This window comes from Accipiter gentilis, chromosome 33, assembly GCF_929443795.1.
Source record: "Accipiter gentilis chromosome 33, bAccGen1.1, whole genome shotgun sequence".
In the NCBI taxonomy this organism is placed as follows: Eukaryota; Metazoa; Chordata; class Aves; order Accipitriformes; family Accipitridae; genus Astur; species Astur gentilis.
This window is the reverse complement of record NC_064912.1, coordinates 18,355,858-18,377,430: the sequence shown is the minus strand read 5'-3', so window position 1 is coordinate 18,377,430 and position 21,573 is coordinate 18,355,858. Positions and strand designations below refer to the sequence as shown.

The 21,573-nt window shown below is 45.8% G+C and overlaps 1 protein-coding gene across 4 annotated transcripts; it reads right to left on the bottom strand.

The window, feature by feature from the left end:
• Positions 1 to 10,393: 10,393 nt before the first annotated feature.
• On the bottom strand, positions 10,394 to 21,106 carry C1QTNF8 (C1q and TNF related 8). Of its 4 annotated transcripts, none has more exons than XM_049791048.1 (3): positions 20,823 to 21,106; positions 12,889 to 13,128; positions 10,394 to 12,124 (listed from the first exon to the last, which is right to left on the bottom strand). In XM_049791048.1, the coding sequence occupies exons 2-3, from the start codon at positions 13,106 to 13,108 to the stop codon at positions 11,577 to 11,579; spliced, it is 768 nt and encodes a 255-aa protein (XP_049647005.1). In that variant the 5' UTR covers positions 13,109 to 13,128; positions 20,823 to 21,106; the 3' UTR covers positions 10,394 to 11,576. The 4 variants fall into 4 exon arrangements, with proteins under 4 accessions (XP_049647005.1, XP_049647006.1, XP_049647007.1 ...); XM_049791049.1 differs by having other exon boundaries at positions 12,889 to 13,123; XM_049791050.1 differs by lacking the exon at positions 20,823 to 21,106 and adding an exon at positions 18,784 to 18,999.
• Positions 21,107 to 21,573: the final 467 nt, after the last annotated feature.

Sequence of the window (21,573 nt, the reverse complement as noted above, 5' to 3'; positions counted from 1 at the left end):
ACCCTGCCTCCCGGTCTGGGATTCTCAATCAGCTTCTGCAATGCCGGTAGCCAGCATGATAGATACCAGCTAAAAGCAGCATGAATTTAGTCTCAGATCACTTCAGGCAGTTCATTTAGGTGAAATTCACTGCTGTGCAAAAGGCAAGAATGAAGTCTGTGAACCACTCACGTCTCACAATGACGGACCTGGTGCTGGCTCTCTGCACAGGAGTGGATTTTATCCTTTGTGAATCCCTTGAGAAATTTTTCAATAAGATATTAAAACACCTCCATATTGTTCAGTAAGCAGGAGCCAGCATTGTCAGAGATGCACTTAGCAAAGAGCATTTGCAATTTCCAGAGAGCACAAAAAAAGAGTGTGGAAAATGGAATTGTATGAAAAGCCCATACATGAAGTTGTTTCTCTTCCTTTATTCCCCTTTTCCAACCATCCTCCTTCCCCAGCCCTTAAAAGCTGCGACCTGAAAGCTGAGGGTGACCCTATTAATCTAACTAAAATGCTGAAAAATTTCAAAGCACAGCATATGCTGCACATCAAGATGAAAAACATACAATATTCTCAAGATTATTGACCATGCATCGCCAGCTCTCCGATTCACTCTGGGACTGTGGAAATCTTAGTTTGAGGAAGATAAATCATAAAAAGTAACTAGGATGAGTATGACACATAGATGAGATGTTTAAATTCAGTCTGGCTGAGACAGAGCAGTGTGCACTTGACCCTGGCCAGCGGCCCGGGGTACGTATGTGTCATCTCTCAACAGGTACTAGCTACATCAGTTTTTAATGTGACAAAATCAGAAAGGAAAGATGCAGGTTCTGCAAAGTTTAGTTAAAAATTGCTCTGAACGGATTCCTTGATGCCACGTTGGTTAATCAGGTTTGGGACAGCTCGGCACGCACCTGCACTTCTCACCTGGGCTCAAATCAGCATCGGGAATAACCTGCTCTGTGGTCAACTGGGCTTAGCCGAATGGGAAGGGGGGCATGAATTACCCCGCGAATGTTCTGGTTTGGACACTATTTTTTTGTAATTTTGCCAATAACACAAGATAGCCTCTTTTGTGCCAACGGCATCATTTTAGCTGTGATATTTTGTCCTCTTTGGCTGCACCACAGGTCTGATTCTTAATAGTGATAAAGACTAAAAGTCGCTGTTATTGCTAAGTTCTTGTGAGTGTAAGCGTCAAGGTGAGGAGCACAACAGGAGCTTGCATACACAGGCTTTCACTGATACTTTTCCAGTATTTCAGATGGAAATGAAAGCACAAATTTGTGACATTTGGCAATTTCCAGGGAATAACAATCACAGCAACCTCAAGAAGCCTGGAAGAAACTTTCCGGAGCACAAGGCTGGGAAAATACCACTTTGCTCTGCGGCTTGTGACGTGCCATCACACCTGAAATTCTCGAAGGGTTTTTTTCAAGTAGTTCTTTGCATCAGGACTTACTGTGCACAAGCCACTTTGCACAGAAGGTGGTGGTATATTTAATTTGGTTACAAATGTGAATGCGCAAACAAACTCCTTTTACTCAGCAGCTGGCTGAGGCTGCAACCCAGTAGCTGGGGATAAGAGATTACAGGACACTTCCCGAAGATCCAAAACAGATCCCAGGAAGAGAGAGGTGAATTCTGCAGTTAACTTCAATAATAGCAGGATCCTATTAAACTCATCAATCACATTGGAATGACAATTTTATCTAGTGCAACGGGGTATTGTTCAGTGTGAAACTAAAAGCAGTTGGGGAATTTTATATTGAGCGCCATGGCTCTTTTTGCAATTTAAAGACCTAATGCTTGACTCGTAAAGCCATTCTGCCCCTGATGAATGCCACCTAATCATAAAAGCCTTCGGTATTTTCCTTTTCACTAGTTTAGCAAAGAGACAGCCGTGTGTCAGGGCAGCAGGTTGAGCCCGTGGCATCACCCCAGCTTTTCCAACCCCACACGAGAGGAGCAGCCCAGCGCGCCCTGAGACAACGGCTCCGGCCGCAGGTGAACAAGCCCCAGCAAAAACGGGAGGGATACCTGTGCTGCTGATGATTCGGGGGACAGATCACCTAGTTATTATTGATCTTGCCCATCACAGGGTTGTCCTGAGATGCTGCAGATTGACTTTCAGCTATCCGATTCTTAACGAAGGCACTGGGGGCAGAGAGGCTAAATCGCTTTGCATGGGCAGAAGAGCGCTGCGGGCCATAAGAAGTGGGCGAACTGTTTTGCCCAGAGCCTCAGTGGGGAAGGAGCTTTTCAGCTTGATGGAGTATATGGTATCTGTCAGCTCTGAACACCCACTGCTTTCTTCTCCAAAACCCCTAACAAATGACATCACCAGTAATTAAGCAAATGCAGTTAGTGGTTTTATGGCTGATGAATTGTAACCGCTATTCTTAATGAGCAGACAGACTCAATTAGATGAGGTTAATATACCAAATAAATGCTATTTGCTTCACTTCAGAATCATCCAAGGTGAAACACTCTGGCACTGGGAGATACTGAGCACAAAATAGAGCCACACCAGAGACACTGATGATTGAGCATTTGCTAATGTGCAAACCATTAGGAGACCTGTCACTAAACACCTGAAATCCCAACGACACAATAACTTGAGCTTTCTCCAATAATCTCCATAATCTCCAATGGGCCAGGTCTGATCAGTACAGGCAGTGCTGGCTCTATGACCCAGGCTCCATGAAATTACTAAATTCAGGCCAGGTTCCCACTATCTGCTTGATTTTACTTCATTCTGGTCTCAGAGGTATAGCTAGGGGAATGACTGGGAATTATATTGGGTTGAGTCACAACTTCTCCAAATATTTCAGCTGTGTAACCTGCACCAGCCATTCCTTCAGCCTTCACAAAGGGCAACAGGGCTGGCGAGGAGTCCTTGCCAAAATCCAGAGTGCACCGATACCCTTTCTTAGCCCTGATCCACTTTCGCTTTAGGTCTTGAGAGCACTAAGCTCTTCTGTTTCTTAATGAGATACTTTCATCCATTAGCTGCTCGGGTCTATTTTAAGTGTCCCTGTTTTAGCACGGCAGAGAGCAACTGAAGTCACATCCACTGTTGGAGCTAAGGTTGTGCAAGGTACCTCTATGACTCAACATGGTTGTTGTGGCATCCCAAATTAAATGTGCCTGGTAGGGTTTTTTTCATGTTTCCTGCATTGCATACTCCTCCCAGCCCTGTATTTCCATTCCCAGGAGAGCAGCAAGGCTCACTCTCTCTCTGCAATGTATAATAAAGCCAAGACATGCAGCGCCGCTGCCACATGGGCACAGAAAACATAGCAGGAGAGAGCAAGGAGGAGCCGGCATCCACATCACCTATCCCAGCAATTCCTTTTGTATTTTGTTAGCTCTTAAAAGTAGCAGGTGACAAGTCTTGCAGCAGCGTTATGCTGCTGTGAGCTCATTTCTCCACCCTGGGGAACAATTGCCATTAGCTTGTGGTCTGCGGGAGCACTTCCTATGGAGAAGAGCAGGTTTCAGGGCCAGAACCTGTGTTTGTTCACAGTTGTGTGTTTTCAAAGCTTTTTACTGGAGTTTGAAAGTCTTGGCATTTCCCTTTCCTTCTGGAGCACTTTCTGAGCTTTTCCCTCCTTAATTTTACCCAGGACTTGAAAGCAAAAGCGATGGGGATTCCTGCCCAGGCCACTTCAGAGAAATTCTTGTCAATGGGATCCAGGCACCGCAAATAAGAGTGGCAGACCCCCCAAAAGCAGGCAGACGCTGTTTAATTCCCTGGACGTTAATGCTTGTCGGGACTTGCCATCCAAGAGCTACACAGCAGCGTGTGATTTACACTTCACTGTACAGGTGCCTTTTCAATCAACAGGAGAGTCAGAATTCTGCCTTAAAAGGGATGAAAAGCCCAGACAGAGAAACAGAGGGGAGAATGACCTTGTCGAGTAATTGATTTGCATTCTTCCTTGCTTGGAAACAGGGTGATGTGATACCCTGGGTAGGCGCAGGCAGCCGCTTGGCTGCTATGCTGTGCTGGCATTTTGCATTAGCAAAAAAACCCAAATCCAGTGGCAACTCCTCTGTTTCCTGCAATAGAAGTTCCACTCCGTAAATGGCCTTTTGGTGGCAAAGGCAGGAGGAGATCTGCCACTTGCTCACACTACAGCGTTCAGGTCCCCCGAGCCAGCAAAAAGGTGTCTGCTCCCCCCACGACCGAGGGAGGAAGCAATTTCTTTGTGAGTTGGCTTTAATGCAATTTTCCCTGGAAGAAAGGAGTCGCAAATAGCATTAGGTTGTCATGCCCAACGTATGGCAGCAATTGTCGGGGTGCCCAGATCCTTTGCAGCAGCTTTTGGCTGGAGCTTGATGCGGCAGCTGCTGTCAGGAAAACATCCGCCGGTTTGGGAGAGGGGAAGCAAAGCCCAAACCACGGCAGCACCCGAGAGGTTCCACCAGCTCATCGTCCCTGTTTGCCAGTCCCGGAGCTGGCGGAGGGGACCGAGCACTGCCCACGTTTCTGCTGTGGCCAAATCCAGCCCTGCGAGGACACAAGTAACCAGCTCTGAGCTCTCCCCGCAAGAAGCTAGGTCCTGCCCCGTTATAGTCACACAGCGTGTGAACTCTTTTTACCTGGGGACTTCTAACTGAAGACCTAGCTAGGCGGAAAATATATAAAATCTCATGACATCAGGCAAAGAAAAGGTGCCGAGGAGCCAGGTAGCGCGACCTGGCAGAGAGAGCACACAGCTTTGCAGTTTCCAGGTGCTGGTGCTGGGACCTTTGCCATGAAAACTGAAGCCACCGTGGCAAACGAGGGTGCAGGAGGAGAAAGAAGCATCACCAGGCTTTGGCAGGGACAGCCGGAGCAAGACCAGGGAACCCCCCGCCGTGTCCCACCTCTCCCCTGAGCAACTCACTGGGGAGAGCATGGGGGGGGCTCCCCAGCCTGTCCTGGGGCACCCCAAACCAGGGGGTTGGGAAATGCCATTCCCAACCTTCTACCCCGGCAGACCAAAGGGCGAGGGTGGGGAATGGGCTGATGTCTGCAGAGCATGAGCAGGCCAAAGTCTCCAGCCATTTAGCTAAGTATTGCTCCCTGGCTTGTAAGTGGTTTCTATTTGTTTTAACACTTTCCTATTCTATCCGCTGCATTTTATCTGCTACTTTAAATCTTTGTTAGTGAATAGGTTCTTACTAGTATCATTAATTTCTATTCAACTCATCCAAACGCAACCCATTAGCTTTATTTGTTGCCTAGTTTCCTTATCTGCAGTGATGTTATCTGCCTGTTCCCGGTCGTAAAATAGAAGTTTCCCTTATTGAGAGGAAGAAAGCAGTTTGCCGAAGGCAGAGGTTCCCTTTGCACTTACCCTGACCGACAGAGAAGGACACTTCCAGAAAGTGAGGAGGGATGAAACCTCACCAAAACCAGCCTCTTGACCCCCCAGAAAGGCTGCAAGAAGGTGGGAATGCAGGATCTCTTGGATATCCCCGCTGCAACACGTTGCAGCATCCCTGCGACAGAGGGAGGTGAGCACCGTAAGCAGAGCAGGCGGGATGCAGCGAGGCCCTGTACGGAAATATTGGCTTGTGTTTGCAATATTAGCTAATCCACCGAGCAGCTGATATTTAAGCACCAGGTAATCGAACTTCCAAAATTCAGAGCAAACTGCTTAACGCCCAGACAGACTTATAGCACAGCCCGCCGGAACGCTGCGTGCCCAACACGGCATCGAAGGAGCAACGCTAAACTGCTGCTGGGGAGAAGCATGTTTGCCATCAGGTCCCATTCTGAATATTTACAGACAGAAAAAAAACCACACAAAGAGCTAGAATTTAGGGGAATTTAACATTTTGAGTGAAAGTTGGCTGAGTAGGGATTTTACCAGCCTCATTTGGCTGGGGAAAGCCTGATTCACACTAGCTCACAGCCCTTACTAAGCTTCTGATCAGCCAGAAGAGAACTGTGATTACAGCAGTTACTAAGGGATGGCTTATTGCTGCAGGCTGAAATCAAATCAAGGAATGGGGCTATCTTTGAAGAGCACAGCTGGACGACTGAGCTCAAAGCAAGATTTCAGGCTTAGCAGCAGCCCTAACCCTGGCTCAGCGAGCTGCTGTAAGGCAGGGAGCAGCAGGACGAGCACAAACTCGGACAGGACAAGCACAGATGAGCAGGGGAGAGCACAGGAGCCAGGTTGCTTTAGTGGTTAGCTCAGGGGACAGTGCCAGTCCTCCCAGGTCCTCTTCTCACCTGGCTTTGCCTACTCATTACCATCAGAGGGGTGCGAGCAAGACAATTAACTGTGCTCCACCTTCCCTGCTAAACCTACAGCAAGGTGAAGACCTAATCTTCACCTGCTGCTCCTTTTATTGAGAATTAGGAAGTGCTGTAAGGGCTCTCTTAAAGGAGACGACTTTTGCTTTGCAGCTCACCAGAGCAGTCTCGGAGAGTCAATGAGCGCGTTCAGAAGTTTAATCGAGTTAGACGAGACCGACAGTACAGAGCAGCAGGCTTTGACCAGGAGCAAGCATGCAGGAACAGAATAATTAGGAGAGAAAACAAAGAGCACACAGAGGTTTTTAGTTCCCTTGATGCCATTTGGCATCAAGAGCACTAAGCACCAGCCCAGTCACCAGCTCTGCCAGGTATAATGAGCTCTAATAGCCCTGTAAGAGCTATTAACCTGAACACTGGTTGGTTGTCACAGCCAGGATTATAAGCCCTTTAACACCTCTTTCAAGAGAGTCTTTCAGAGTAGTTACAGCATTATTTAAAGACTGCACAAAAAGGCACTACCTTCTTTAAGAGCAAGGTCTTCTGCTGGGTCAGTGCAGAAGTTGCAGGACCAGCAATAGGACCCGAGGAGGGTCCCTGGAACAGCTCAGTACTGCTGCAGCTCATCACAGGCAAGAGCGAAGACAAAAGTGCACTCAGTGTACTGTGAAGTATAGGGCCTTCTCTAATCCTCTACTAAATACTGAGGGAAAATGCTCAGCTCTACTTTTTGCCCAGCACCTCACTCATTAACTCTACATGAAACTCTCCTACCCCAAAAGTCCCCCAGCCTTTACTGGCGCCTTATATAGCCCCTCAGCTTGTTAAGGCAGACACAGGTGGGCTCCAAGTAATTTGCTGTTTCTGCATATAAGGAGGATTTCAAGCACCACCCCTAAATTCTGCTTTAGGAAAAGAAAAAGGGGAGAGGGAAGAAGGGGAAGGAAAGTCTGGGCTATTTTAAGCTCCTAAAGAAAGAGGGTCAGATGCTTCTGTATTTGAACTCAGAGAAGTGGTGGTTTTAGGTTAAGTGTGCAAAGATTTTCTCCTGTCTTACATCTGCAAGGTAAGAACAGAGCAAACTGAGCAAAACTATGTTATAGAGCAATTACGTAGCTAAGTATGGACTGCAGAAATCCTACAGGTCTTAATGCAATGCTTCATTTAGTGTAATCATGTAAGGAAGGGTAGTGAATGAGCACATTTGGAAGTTGTAAGACAGACTTAAGCACAGGATTCAATGGGGCAGATAGTTCCCCAGTAACTCCTGAGCTGTGCTGCAGGGTTTCTTATGTGTGGGTTTGTGATATTGGAAATTGTAGCTGAAGAATATTTACAGTAATGAGAAAGCAGGCCTGGCTCAGCTTCTTCATATGGGGATTTTTAGTGGGAGCTATTTTTTGTGGCTTTTTCAGGTTTTTCTCAAAAAAAAAAAAAACCAACCAAAAAAACCCCTGAAACTTAAATCTACAGGAAAAGAAGGTTAAAGGGGTAGTGTGCAGCTATGTGGTGCATTCCCCCGCTCTAAGCCAGAGCTGTCCTTATTGTTCCTGGCAGATCCTAGGATACCATCGAAGGCTTCCAGGGATGCAGAGCTTGTCTTTCATGCTGCAGCCACTTGCAGAGTCTGATTCTCCTTCTACTTGAAGTTTTTTTCCTTATATTGAACATAATTCTTGTCCTATCCCCAGTGGATATGGGCAGGTCATTTGCTTGCTCTCTTCCCTTCATCATCTTTTTGGCACAAGCACAGATGCTGTCCTGGCACACTCTCTCCTTGTGAGGTGTTCTTCTGGGGCTCTGATGCCAAAGAAATGAAGGAAAGGATGTTAGATGAGTTCATCTCCTCCCTATTTCCCGAAGTTTGGGCTAGTAAGTGTAAATCTCATACAGATTTGCAGTCAGAAAGTAAAAGGTATGTTGTCTTAAAGTCTGTTTTAATCTGCCTATGCCAACCAAAAGAGATTTTGGGGCGGTAGATGCTTCTCATCTGATGTTTTCTGTAATCCTTCTGTTGTTATAGAAGGCTCCCATTCTCTATTGACAACTCCTTGTATGTGATCTCAACAGGTTTCTCTGCTTCCCCTCTTTCTGGCCCTGCCCCAAGGACAGGTAAGGTTATTTTGGCAAATTGGTTTCTTGGTGCTTTGTACCATGGGGTCTTCATCTTGCACAAGGATCTTGGGGTGAGAGGGACCTACAGGAGAGCTAATGTTTCTTAATAAAATGCACCTGGGATTTATGACAGCTGAGGCAGTTTTGTCATTTCTGTATAATGCTGTTCACTAAAGGATTTGGAAAAAAGATTCTGACAGATCCCTGATGACTTATTTCAAAGCATAAAATACAAAGTGCCAATTTAGGGAAGTAATTGGAAAAATAAATACAAATTAAGTTTTTTCCTGTGCATTTAGATTTCAGCACTTGGACCCCCCACTTTCTCGTCTTCAAAAGAGAACTTAAAAAGCTTTTTCAAAGGTTAGCTCTCCAAGCCACATATTGCTGGGAAAAAAAGGGGATTTAAATTCTGTTCCTATAAGAGAGACCCTGGCAGGCTTCCTGTATGTTAATGAGCAGATCCCAAATATTTGTGCTTTGGATTTGGCTCATTACACTTCTCTAAACAGGGATGCTTGTCCTAGCCCTTGAAGTTGGAAAAAAACCCCTGATGAATGCATTCAAAAGGTGGCAGTAGGAAAGTCTTTGTATGTTAGGCTTTTTAAATATTTCAATTTTTTCCCCAAAGAACTTGGCAGGTTGAGACTTCTAGTTCTTTTATGGTATAAATGACTAATTTGAATAATATATGCAACCCAATAACCTCTATTATTTGAAAGGTTATTCTGCACCTGAAACCAATGTGGCTTTAATGATTTACCTGCTTATGCCACTGGCATATTGGTCATGAGCATTTTGAATGAGTCCTATTGCTTCAATAATCAGGCTGTCTCTAACTGTGTGTCTAGGTGTTATGGAAATATGCCTATATAGTGATATAGATGGATGGATTTTTGCTTGCTTTCTAGTAGAAAGTAACTTTTCCAAAATCAGCGTGCCATGAACATGTTCTGGGTGTGTTTTTTCCAATGCTGGGTTAAGCACTGTCAATAACTCCAGCTGGGCATGACATTTGAAGAGGGCTGGATAATTTTTTTCTTTTTAATTATAGTCAATGCAGCAAACTGCAGATGGGAGTGGGCCGAAGCTGTGGTGAAACTGCTTGATATGTGGGCAATGTTAGACAGCCCGGTGACTCCATCAGCCTCAGTGAATGATCCCTGCTCCACTGCAGGCATCTCATGTGATGCTCTGCCAGTGGTACCCTGCAACTGCAGTTTGACTTTCTGCAGCTGCAAAATCTAAGCCTGGGTGGGGAATGATTCAAAGCTAGGGACAAAGGAGGGCAAAAAAGATTTGGCACTCTCAAATGTGGTATGTGACTGGGGAAAAAACAGTCTGCAAATGCCATCACTGTGCACGGGTGTGCTCAGGGCTGGCATCTCCCTGCTAGTGCTCTCGGTACGAGGTGGTGTGCTGCAAACAAGCAGTGCAGCCATTAGGGCTTTTACCATCATCCTAGTGAAAGCAGCTGATTAGGAAACTTTTTTAGGAGGGTGGGAAGGAAATGCTGTGCAATGGCCTGACCTAAGCAGCTGGTATATCTGACAGCAGGTCAGTGGCGAATCTGCAAAAAATGCCCTTGGGAGTGTTTCTTAAAGCTGTGCAAGTTTCCCACTGTTCAGGGTTGCGGGCTGTGATGGAAGCAGGAGCAGATATGATGTTTCAAGGCTTGTAGACCCATTTTCAGCATGCATTTACTTCACAGATAAGCTACTTAAAGTTCTGATCTTCATGAAAGTTGTGAGATCTCAAAGATTTGGCATTTATTTTACAGCAAGTGGTCGTTAACTTCTGTCTACCCCTCCTGATACTTGATGATGGCTGTTTACTGGTCTGCAGGGAGAGGAGTTGGTGTCAGTCTAGTTTCTGGAGTCCTTTGGTGTTAAAGTAACTAAAACTGCCTCCTGAGACTGTTATATGGGACTGGATATTCACTCAAGTGCTTTTCGACCTGTACTGTGAAAAAGCGCATGGAGAGAAGATACACAAAACCAGGGTACTCAAAGCAAGTGTACTCAAAGCAATATCTTTATTTCAGCTACTTTTCCAAACAGCTGTGGATAGGCAATGTACAGCAGTGAAGCAGTTTGCCTAGCAAGAACTTTTCACGTATTCTTCATACAAATGGCTTGGGATGCAAAAAAAAGGACTGGGGGAATGGGCAAGGAGGAACTGGGAAAAATGATGTTTCTTGCTGCTGCATGTACCTTTCCACTGTTACATCAATAATTTTTTAGGAAAAAAGAACCCAAATCTCCTAAAATGTCACTGCCTGCCGTAAAGCACCTTTTTTCTTTGCGGTTTTCTTCTCCACTTTCCAGAAATGGGGGTGCTATAAGATGGTAATTTTCAGACATGAGCATGGCCTCAATTTCCAGCTTGGTAATGAGCACTCTGAAATTGGAACGTAAGGCAGGGCCCACTATTTTCCTTAAAACGGGAACTACACACTTTCCCAGCCATGTTAGAGTGTGAGAAATACTGCTAGCAGTACAGAAGTCTAGCAAAGCTATAGCATGTGGCTACTGTACTTAGATGTACTTAAATCTATGTGCCTCTGAAAAAGCTTTGCCAGATCATATGCTGTTATTTATCCAATTCTAGCATTATGCTCTTGGAATATAATACTACATGAAATGGAACACAAACATAATTTGGGGTAAATATACTGTGCAAAATATTGTTCTTAACACTGGTGTGTTCTTGCCTACCTGAGTGGAGCAGACCTGGTGTAGGTGCTGGTGAGTGGGGGCTCTTAGCAATACTGTGCACTGCACAGATACCCAAGTATCGTTGCAGGAGTAATGACATTCCTTAACTAGCACCTGGATAACTGGCACCTGAAGATGATCCTTGGATACAATTAAAATGTCCTCTCTAATGCAGAGCAAAGAAGTTAAATTTTTGCTACCAACTTGGCAAACTCTTTAGGGATGTTACTGGAGGTCTATACAGGGCTGAAGAACTGGGGCCTTCCGCATGTGTCTTCTCCAGGGCACGTAAGGGCTGAAGCCTTCTCAGTACTTGTGTAGCTTGCATCACCTTGAAAGTCACCTCCATCCATACAGGTGTCCTTGGCATGGACAGACAACCCTGTCAGCAGGCCAGGAAGCCTGTAATCCTTCCAAGTGGAACTAGACATACGCGTTTCTAAGAGGGAAGACACTAATGTATCTGCCAAAGCTTTGAGCCTAAAGCTGAAGAATGGCTACTCTATGGCTGGCTTGATTAAATGGCCATTGAAGATGATGTAAACATCAGACTCCTCGCTATAGATGGCATTTTCTCGCTCCCGCTTGAACATCCTCACCCAGACCTCCTCTCCTTCCTGCAGGTCCAGCATCAGGCTCTGGCTCTGCATGATGCTCCGGTCGCTGGGCTGGGCGTAGAGGATGGCCACCTCTTTCTCGTTCTTCATCAGGTGCAGGTAGGTCTCCTTGAAGTTCCAGGTGTGGACGTTGAGGCTGAAGTAGTAGATTCCTGCCACGTAGCAGAAGAACTTCCCCGAGAACATGTTGAAGTGCTTGTAGAGGTTCACGAACTCCGTGTCAAAAGTGACGTGCTGGAAGTAGTCTGAGCTATGAAGGGGTTTTCTCCGACCCACTGAGAAAGCTGCGTAGAGCTGCTTGCAGGAATGGCCTTGTGGGCCAGGCTGCCCTTTCTGTCCCTTCCGTCCATTAAAGCCACGTAGCCCTCTTTCTCCTTCCTTCCCAACTGCTCCAGGATACCCTTTCTCTCCCATTTCACCCTTCTCCCCTGCAAGCATAAAGGAAAACCTTGTCAAACACAAACATATGAAGCCCAAGCTGCAGACACATCCTGCTGGAGATAACCAGCAAAGCAGCTGCTAAACCACTGTTTTCCCAGCACAGATATCTGGAAGCATTGGTCAGACACCAGCACCTTCCGAATTCTCAGAAAGATAAAAATGCCAGGTGAAAGCTCGGCTCCACTGAGCTTGTGGTGCCAACGTTTGATGTCCAATACTGGAACTCCATGGTCTGACCAGACTGTTTACATGAATCCAGTGTTCATGAACCCAGCCCCTTTGTGCAGATGTTAGGGCAAGAACAGTTATTGATTTTCCTGAGGTCTGCTTTGGGCCTTGGAGAGGTGGTTGGGTTTGTTGGGTCTGCGTATCCCTGCTCACAGGACTCCTGGCACATCTGTATGATATGCTTACTTTGTCTGCTCTACTGACACAAAAAATGTGCGATGGAAAAGGGAGTGAGAGTCTTTCCTAGTTTCTAACCCTACCGTTCAGTAATTCTGTGATAACATTTGCATTGGTTTTTAGTGTGACTTAACTTGAGCTTCCAGTGATTCTGCTTTTTGATGGATTAGAGCCTTTTGCTAGCTCTTCTCACTTGCACACAATTACAGCCTGTGCCATGGCACCTCAACCTTCTTTTGGGTAAATGAAGTGGAAGAGTTTCTTGGTGTGTGGAAGAGCACAGCGTGCAAAATGAAGGTGAGCAAGTAAGATAAAAGATGTTATCACAGTAGTCAGCTTTACCCACCTTTGAGGATGGTGATATCTATGGTGGGCTGGACTTTGGGTACCGAATAGGCAGGGTCGCTGCTCATCCTTGTGTATCGTGAGGAGATGATGGAGATGGGCTGCTCCGAAGGCCCGCAGCATCGCACGCACGAGAGACGTCGCGGTTCCCGTCTCGGCAGACCCTTTTCTGCGCTGATGTTCGCAGTGGACAACAAGAGCAGGAGAAACACGGCGCTCATCTTCAGCGGAGCCAGCTGGACTGAGCAAAGGAACAGAAATGATTAACATGATGATTCTAATCAGAGCTTCTGATGGGCCATCTGTTAATGTTACCACAAGGTGCGCTTCTTCTGATTAATTATTAGCTTATCTTGTAGTGGCACCAGGAGACTCCAGGTAGGAAGGGTGCCCAACTGCGTACTGTTTACAAGCAATAGAAAAGGCAATCCCTGTCTTTCATTACCTACAGTTGAAATATTTGACAAGAGACGCCAGGTAAACAAAAGAAGAAGAAAAAAACCCCAACCAAACAACAAAAAAACCTAAAACCTGCTGAGATCAGAAGCTAAGGCGGCGATGCTTAAAGCTGTTGTAGCAAGCTCTGGTCAAGGCACGCTTGGTGCCTGGCTGCTGTTGGAACAGCCCTTGCAAAAGGTGCTGGGTAAAAGACACAAAGTGTTGCTCTGGTCTGTTCATTGCATCGCCATCCTGAAAAATTCAAAATCACAGGCAGAAAATGAAACTTTATTTAAATATACTACCTTAACCTGATTTTTTTTGAGGAAAAACCTAAAGGAAAATGAAACTAAAAGAAATCAGAAGCATTTGCCTCTTTAGCCTCTCGCAGCCTCCTGCTGGTAACCTCTTTCCAGGGTGACTTTTCCAAGAAGTTTGTGGCTTTGACCATATCCATGTGCTCTTCGTAGCAGAATTTCTGTGTACACTTTCCATTTTTATTTTCCAGTGTGCAGAATGGAAGCCCAAATAGCTGCAACAAACAGACTGAACTGGGATTTGCTCTGCACAAACACTAGTTTTTTGAGATCACCTCTTACACTTTTATCTGCTACTGGAAAGCTCCAAAGGCCCTGAGTACTGGGTGAAATGAAGAGAAAGAAAATGTTTCAGGTAGTGCAAAGGAGGTGAATTTTTTCTAGCTCCCCATTGCCTGCCTTCCTAGGGAGGGATTGGAGCTGGAGACAGGCAACTGTCTCCTCATACCATGTATAATTAGGGTCATTCTACTGATTGCAGTGGGGTTTCGTACAAGACAGCTTTTGGCCTGATGCCTTTTTGGACCTTATCCAAAGTCCAATTAGTCAGATGGACTCTTGTTGACCTCAGGCTGGGAACAGCTTTTCCAGCTCTTCTTCTACCAGCTTTAATTCCTGGAATAGGTGGGGAAGGTAGTCGCTAGATGTCCTGGCTTTCAGAAATAGCTCAATGAACACACAGGTCCCATCTGCAGCGGGAGGGAATCCTGTCTTGGAGCTCTACAAAGGCTTCACTGGGCACAAAATGGACCAGCTGAGAAAAATATGGAAAAAAAAAAAGTGTCGGTATGGGGCAAGGTACTTGGATTGTACTGGCATTCTTGGGAGATGCTTTCTTCTAGTTCTTACCTGTCCCGAAAGAACTGTCATTCACACCTTTTATTACTTCGTGTAATCCAGCTCCCTGGAAACCTGATGAATAGTTATTAGCGGCAACATAATAACTTTCCTTCTGACAGTAGTGAAAGTACTTTCATCAAATCTGTCCTAACTTGAAATGATCTTTCTATTCATAATTGTACCTCATTCTAGGTACTAGTCTGAGGAGGGACTAATATTCCTTTTATATCAGTGTTCAGGGCCTGAATTTCATTTCCATTAAGCCCTTTCTTAATTTTCATTCACTTCTTAAGACATCTTAGTGCTGCCAAACAGGAAAAGAAATGCAACTCAAGTCTAAATGGGCAGCAGGTCATAAATAACCAGCCCGTACGTGCCCAGAACTGAAAGTTTGCACCACAGACAGCATTTGGGGTCTGTGTAATATTTCTGGGGTCTGCTCAGCAGCGATTAAAGTTTGTGCATATACATAATGGTCTAAAGAAGACCCCAGTTTCACTCAGTCCCAGGCAATCAGGGCCCACGTATCCTCTTTGGGACTAAAAGCTATTTAGCCCTTCTCAGGAGTGTGGGTAGTCAATAACCTGGGGGTTAAAGTATAGGGCATTTGATTACATTATCAGAACATTAAAACTGGAGGACCTAATTGCTCATAATAGCTTCATGAAGGAGAAAGAGCATTCATTAAGAGGAGTATTCATAATAGGCGGAAGGGAAAGGATTCATAAATATGAAGAAATTACATTTTTATAGGCCATTAATCTCCCTAAGATGAATTACTTTCCTATTTTTAGAAGTGACTTAAATAGGAAAAAAAAAAGTCTGGGTGAAAAATCAGTGTTCAGGTTGTGCACGTTTCACATTACGGTAATCCAAGCACCCATTGAAGAAATAGTGGCCACTTGCATGATTCATGAAAAACACCTATTCAAGTTATTGGCTAGGAATTGCATTTGGAAGAAAAATGAAGCAAATGCTGCAACAATCCTGTCAGTTCAGGGCATTCTAGAGCCAACCCCCCCCCACCACCACATTTTCATTCAATAGTTAGTGAAGTTAGTTCACTAATGCGGCGGAAACACATATTTGGTTGCAATATCTGTGGTTAGGTGAAACCTTAATGATATATGTGAATAAACTTTAAGATTTGCAGTCTGCTCATAACAAACAAGAAAGGACAGGAGAGGTAAAATAGGAAAGCGGTGGAGAGAAAGGAGTCCGAGAGGACTGCAAGAAAAGAATGATGAATTCAGCAGTGTGGGATTATGTTTGAAAGACATCCGGCGCAAAACCGGAGATCAGGTGAAGGAAAACCTCAAACCAGAGAAATCAAATGGGCAACAGGAAAGGAAACAAACCTGGTAAGGATTTTCTTGTAACAAGATCATGTTAATCCAGAGAAAAGAGTGATTTCAGCCAAATTTCAGAGGAGAAGCAAATATAACTCTTGTGGTGGTGGCGAAGCCAAATCTGATGCCTTAAAAAAAAAGAAAAAGAAAATACAAAAAGGATGAAACCCAAAATTTAAGATCTGTGAGGTGAAGCGAGAGGTTGTTTTCAGCCATTTGTTTTTTCCCTTAAAGATAATTATTGTGACCTTATTTTGTCAAACGTGGTGATGACGGATTTGACTTCAGCTGCATAGGTTTATCTTCTTCAGAAGACGGCAAACAGCAAACGGGGCTTTGCCCTGCCGTGGCCACGGCTCACCAGAGCGCAGGCTGGGACGCTGCCTCTCCTGCACATCGTTCAGATCCCCGTGCGGAAGGGACATCCATCCTCCTTCCCACCACAGTCCGACACGCTCGTTAGCGCCTGAAATGATACATTAGTACTGCACTGAATGTCCCGAGGCTGCAAAACGGAGTATGTTCCTCCTTGGTCATCCTTCACAAACCGTCTCCAGAGATGGACGGGAGCATCCTGAAAGCAACAGCTTAAAACTGGAAGTATAAATTATTGTCTTTGTGTTCCGTACTGGGAACCTGAAATTCGCCACCTGGTTTGATTCAGAAATCTTGTTTTTCCTATTCGGTAGAAAAACCCAAAGGTGATGACAGATACGCAGACATCCTAACGGCTGGGAGGAAAACTCATCTCCTGTGTTTGGAAACTTTGCAGTCTGTAAATGTTTCACCCGAGGATAAGAAGATGGTCTCAGCCCTCCCTCTCTCAAACCCATTTTTTCAGTTCAGCTTCTTTGGCTCTGCTTTAGCTTGGACTCATTTTGAAACAGTTGATTGACAATTGATGAGTTTGAAATGTTTCAGTTGAAAAGCTTGCGGCGACATGTAGAAAAGTGTAAATTGTTATGATGCTTCTGATGCTTCTTGCAAAATGCTTGTGAAGCAGAAAGTTCAACACGAGGCTGAGCGCAGAGCCCGTTTGGTTGCAACAGGTAATTTCAAGATAAATTATGTGCCCTTCCCGTGACACTTTCAAGCTTCTCCGCTCCAAAGCCATGAAGCAGAGCGCAGCCCCCAGCCTCTGCAAGTGGAACCAGGATGAAACCCAACAACCGAGTGTGAATTTAATCGGATACTAAGGAAGAAATTCTGCGTGTGCTAAATGGGCAGATCTATCTTTTGGGCAATATTTTGGCAAACAAAATGAAAATTTATAAGTGATGAAATAAAGCATCTGAACCTGATGAAAAGGCAGTTAATTTCAGTGAGATTTGGTGATGAGGATGGCTGGTGGTTGTGTTCATTATAACATTAGAATATATGTTATTGTTGGAGAGCTCTTTAAATGTAATGAAAGGTTTCTTTGACTGAAACTACCCTTTAGCTAAGGTTTAAAAAGACTGTTTGCTTTTTCTGTCCCTTTTCTTCCCCTCTGATTTTCTGAGTAGAAAGACAAGATTAAAATATTAGTGAAAAGGATTGTTTGTTCAGGTATTTCTGCTGGGCCCAAAAGAAGAAGAAAAAGCAAGGGAAAATACCAGTCTCCTTGCATTAAATTTGAGCACTCCTGTTGTTCAGACCCTTTTGCGAGGGTGTGTCTGTCTTTCTAACCAGAGCTGGCACTACGAAGCCTTTAGCAGCTGCTGCCTCACAGTGCTGGTGAGGATGCAATGCCCAAACCAGGGACACTGTTGTCTACCGTGCTCGATCCAAGGCAGAACCGTCAAGAAGATGATTAAATAATTTATTTTTGTTTTGCCCTGACGTTGGAAGTACCCTGACTTAAATACAATCCATCAAGCTTTTTATTTATGCATTTTTTACCTGCTATGAATAACGTGCATCAAAAGTGCTGGTTTTCCAGCCACACCTGGCATTCCCCGTGTCTGCCAGCAAAAAAAGCCATGTTCCTCCCATGCAGGGCTTCAGAGATGCCACAGACCTTTGCTAGGGAAAGGCAGAAACCATTAGTTCCAGTTCAGGGAGTTAAATGATATGATCCTTTCTTCTTGTGTGCAACTTCTTATTTAAATATATTTTCTTGACACTATTACAGGTGGAGAGGACCTTGACTGATTTTTTTTTTTGGTTCATGATTGAGTTTAATCTTATAGCTCAAGGTAGACAGCTTATGTATGAGGAGCATTTGCTCATGCAAAGCTTTTTAATCACTCTGTGTACCTGAAGAATTTTAACACTTTATATTAAAGTAACACATCTGGGCAATAGAAATTATAAGAAAGCCCCACAATATCTGCAAAAAGAGCTTACTTTGCTCTTCACACAGAGAAAATTAAGCAAGAAGGCAAAGCAAGTCAGGCTGGAGGCTGGACCAAAAGGTTTTCCCTTAGGTTGGCAATGTGGAGTTTGGAACCTGAACCCCGAGCTTGGCCAAACCTTGTGTGGTCCATTGGCACCGCAAGCAGCCCTCATGGGATGTATAGGTCATGTCAAAGCTACAGATCTATGCTAACCTACCCCAGCCCGTGTTTTCACCGGGTACAGTGGAAGTACGTCCTTACCTTGTGCAGATGCTGGAAGAATAAATCCCACTAATAACTGTGCTGAGCTCACATGCTGCGATATTGAGAGTTTAAAAGGCAGAAATTGCTCTTGGATCCCTGAGCTGTGCTTTAAATTTCTGCTAACGTTTTCCTTCCTGTTATTCCTAGGGCTCTACTCAGAAAAGCAGTCTATGACTATCTTTTCTTTAAATTCAGGACAACGCCAGCCACTGCCCATGTTAATTAGTGACAAATCTTGACTGAAAACCCAAGAGGGCAGTTAAGACTAAAACCTTTCTTGCGCCACAGAGATGGAAAACACATGGATGTGTCAGCCGCGAACCTCGGCATTGTTCCAGAGACGGAAAATATTCCAGTTCTGCTTTTTTACCTTTCGTCTTCTTTCAAGCCTCGACCTCCTCACTGCTCCAGAGCTCCTTGCATTGCCAGCAGCAGGAAACGAAGCATCATTAGGGCCGAATTTGTCTGGACACTGGACTTCCTCTTGGAAATGGTTTGTTCAGAGGTTTTGTTGTTTTTTTTACTTTCTTCCCCAGGAGGATCTAAAATTTCTTCGTGAGCAACTTATTGTAGAAAAGCCGAAAACACTGAAGGAGCTTGTGCGTTTTCCAAGGCAAAGCTGTGACAGCTCGTGGGTTCCTTTGCAGCGGTGCCAGAGCCGAGCGCGGGGCTGCTCCTCTCCATCACGATGCTGCAGAGATGCTTCGCTCGAGCAGTAGAAGCCAATCTGCAGCCATGCAGTGATTTGGGGGCTTGCAGACAAGAATATTCAGATCCCGAAAAGCAATGTGGTTTAAAATTTTCCACTGTCTGTAGTGGTTTGCAGATGACCAATGTTAACGCCCTTTTGTCCGTGGTGTTTATACAACGGACTGGGGTGATGCAGAAGAGGGGTTGGGAGAGCTGCTAGAGACAACCGGGTCGGTTTGAGCCCTGTAAGCTGCGAGCGGGGCAGGAATGGAGGCAAAGCCAGGATCTGGCCATGGAGAGCTCCGGGGATGTTAGCTGCGTCTATAATTGTAATGGCTTGAGTGAACATTTGGTCAGTGAGTTTGTAGCTCTGTTTCTAATTATGGTTGGTTTGGTTTTTTATTTTTCTGGTGCTTTTTTAGCATATGCCTATTTCCAATGGGGGTGAATTGCCCTAGTTCCTCTGTCCCGGGAGGAGCTGTCCCTGAGCAGCGCTGGCTCGTGTGGCCACCACGTGCTCTCTCCAGCTCCGATTTCACCGACTAGGCACGGGAAGACGTGAGGATCCCAAGCGAACATCCCTTCCTATTACCTGCACGTGCTTAGACCTGGAGGATCGTGTGGATTTAACACAGTGCCCTGCAGGCACGATGGGAGGAGAGGCTGCGCCTGTATGGAAACGGATCCGGGCACCTGTATTTTCCCATGGTGCTGCCTTTCCCGGAGCGCGACAGGGGCTGTTACCGCACTTAGCGCAGACGGGGAGCACAAGGATGTTTGCTGGTTCCTAAGCAAACAACTCTTCCCTCTCTCCTTCTCCTCGTCCCTGCCTGCTCCTCCGATGCCAGGAACATGCCTGCAATGTCCTGGAAATGGCTCTGCTCCGGGCTGGGCGGCTTCTTGAAAGCGATCCCATCTCTGCAGCGAGCCCAGACAGTGATTCAGCCCGGCGCTGCCGAGGCATGGGGCGACTTACAGTAAGTCACTCCCAGGGCAGCTTCTCTGATAGAGCAAATCACCCTGACGAAGTAGAAGGCACCCAACTCTCCTTCATCCTTCCCAGCGCGAAGGCAGCTTTCCTGTGACTTGCCGCTGCTGACTCAGTCCCTCCGGGAACTCGGTTTTCTGTGTGCCAAAATAAAGCAGGCAGAGGTGCCCCTGCGGCGGGTCCCGAGCCCTGCCGTCCCACCAGGACACGGGTGCTGGCAGCGGCAGGACCGTCCCATCCCTGCTTCAAACCCCTGCTTGCAGCTCAGGAGCGAGCGGCACGTTTCAAACAGCGGCAGTTCCCCGGCAAAGCTGGAGAAACAGAATCCACTGAAAGTTTCCATGTCTGCAGAGGGTGCCAGGAAAACAGCTTTTTTTTCTGCCCTGGGAGCCTGCATCACATCGGGCTCCCTCCCTGTCCCATGGCTCAGCCCCAGTTAAGAGCAAAATCAGACTAGAAGAAAGCATCGTTCTGGAGTGCTAAGGGTGGTTAACGAAACCCGGAGTGTTAGTAGGAGCAAATTAAAGCCAGCTCAGCAATAACCTGGCCTTGCACTTAGTTTGCCTGCTGCTGCGAAGCAGAAAAAGCGAGACGAAGCGGCGCAGGCAGAGACCACCTCTTTTCAGTACTCACCCAAGCAACCTGCTTCTGCAGGGTGGGAGCACTTTGTTCCCTATAGCAATAGTGGGGTTTTTTTTTTTCCCCAGCTTATTCAGATCCATTTAACTTACCTTGTGATTCAGACCCCTCTGTCTCTTACTTTCTTTGCTGTTGCTTAGCAGGATGCATAATATGAAAGCTGCCGTTCATTCAGGTTTTTTAGTTCTCAGTGGCAGCTGCAGCTTCCTAGCTGGAGTCCAAATGAAACACAGAAAGTCAGTCCGGCTCCTTATGAAACCCAGCAGCTAGGTTGTTTGCAAAAGCAGGGTTTTTTCTTGTTTCTTTGCTTGCTTCAACTCGTGCTGGGTTCCTGTGCTTTTGTCCTGCTATAGCTTCCTTAGGACTCGCAGCCAGTCTGTCGGGTTGCGCGGTGCCTCTCACAATGATGGAAATGAAGACCAAAAAATCTATGAATAATAATAATAAAAAAAATATCAAAAACCACAGACCCAAAACCACATCCAGTGTTCCAGCCAAGAGAGAAAGTACTGGGATCACATGGAAATAATTTCTGGTTTGGAGATTTCAGCATCTTTTTATGCAGGGGAAAGGAATTAAAAAAAAAAGCAAACACCATGAGCCCACAATAAAAGCTCTGGCTTTTGTGCACGAGCTGTAAAGGTGACAAAGACATCTTGAAGGGGTGCAGCGACGGAACCTGCCCCTGCAGTGACACTGGGGGAAGGTATGGGTGCACGGCCAGGGGCCTGGGGACAGACCAGCGCTAAGGGAAGATGTCACCCCCCCATCCCATGCACCTCTGCTGAAAAATAAAGCGCTTTGCTTCTGTTTGAGCAGATTTGGGGCCAATCTCAGGAAGGT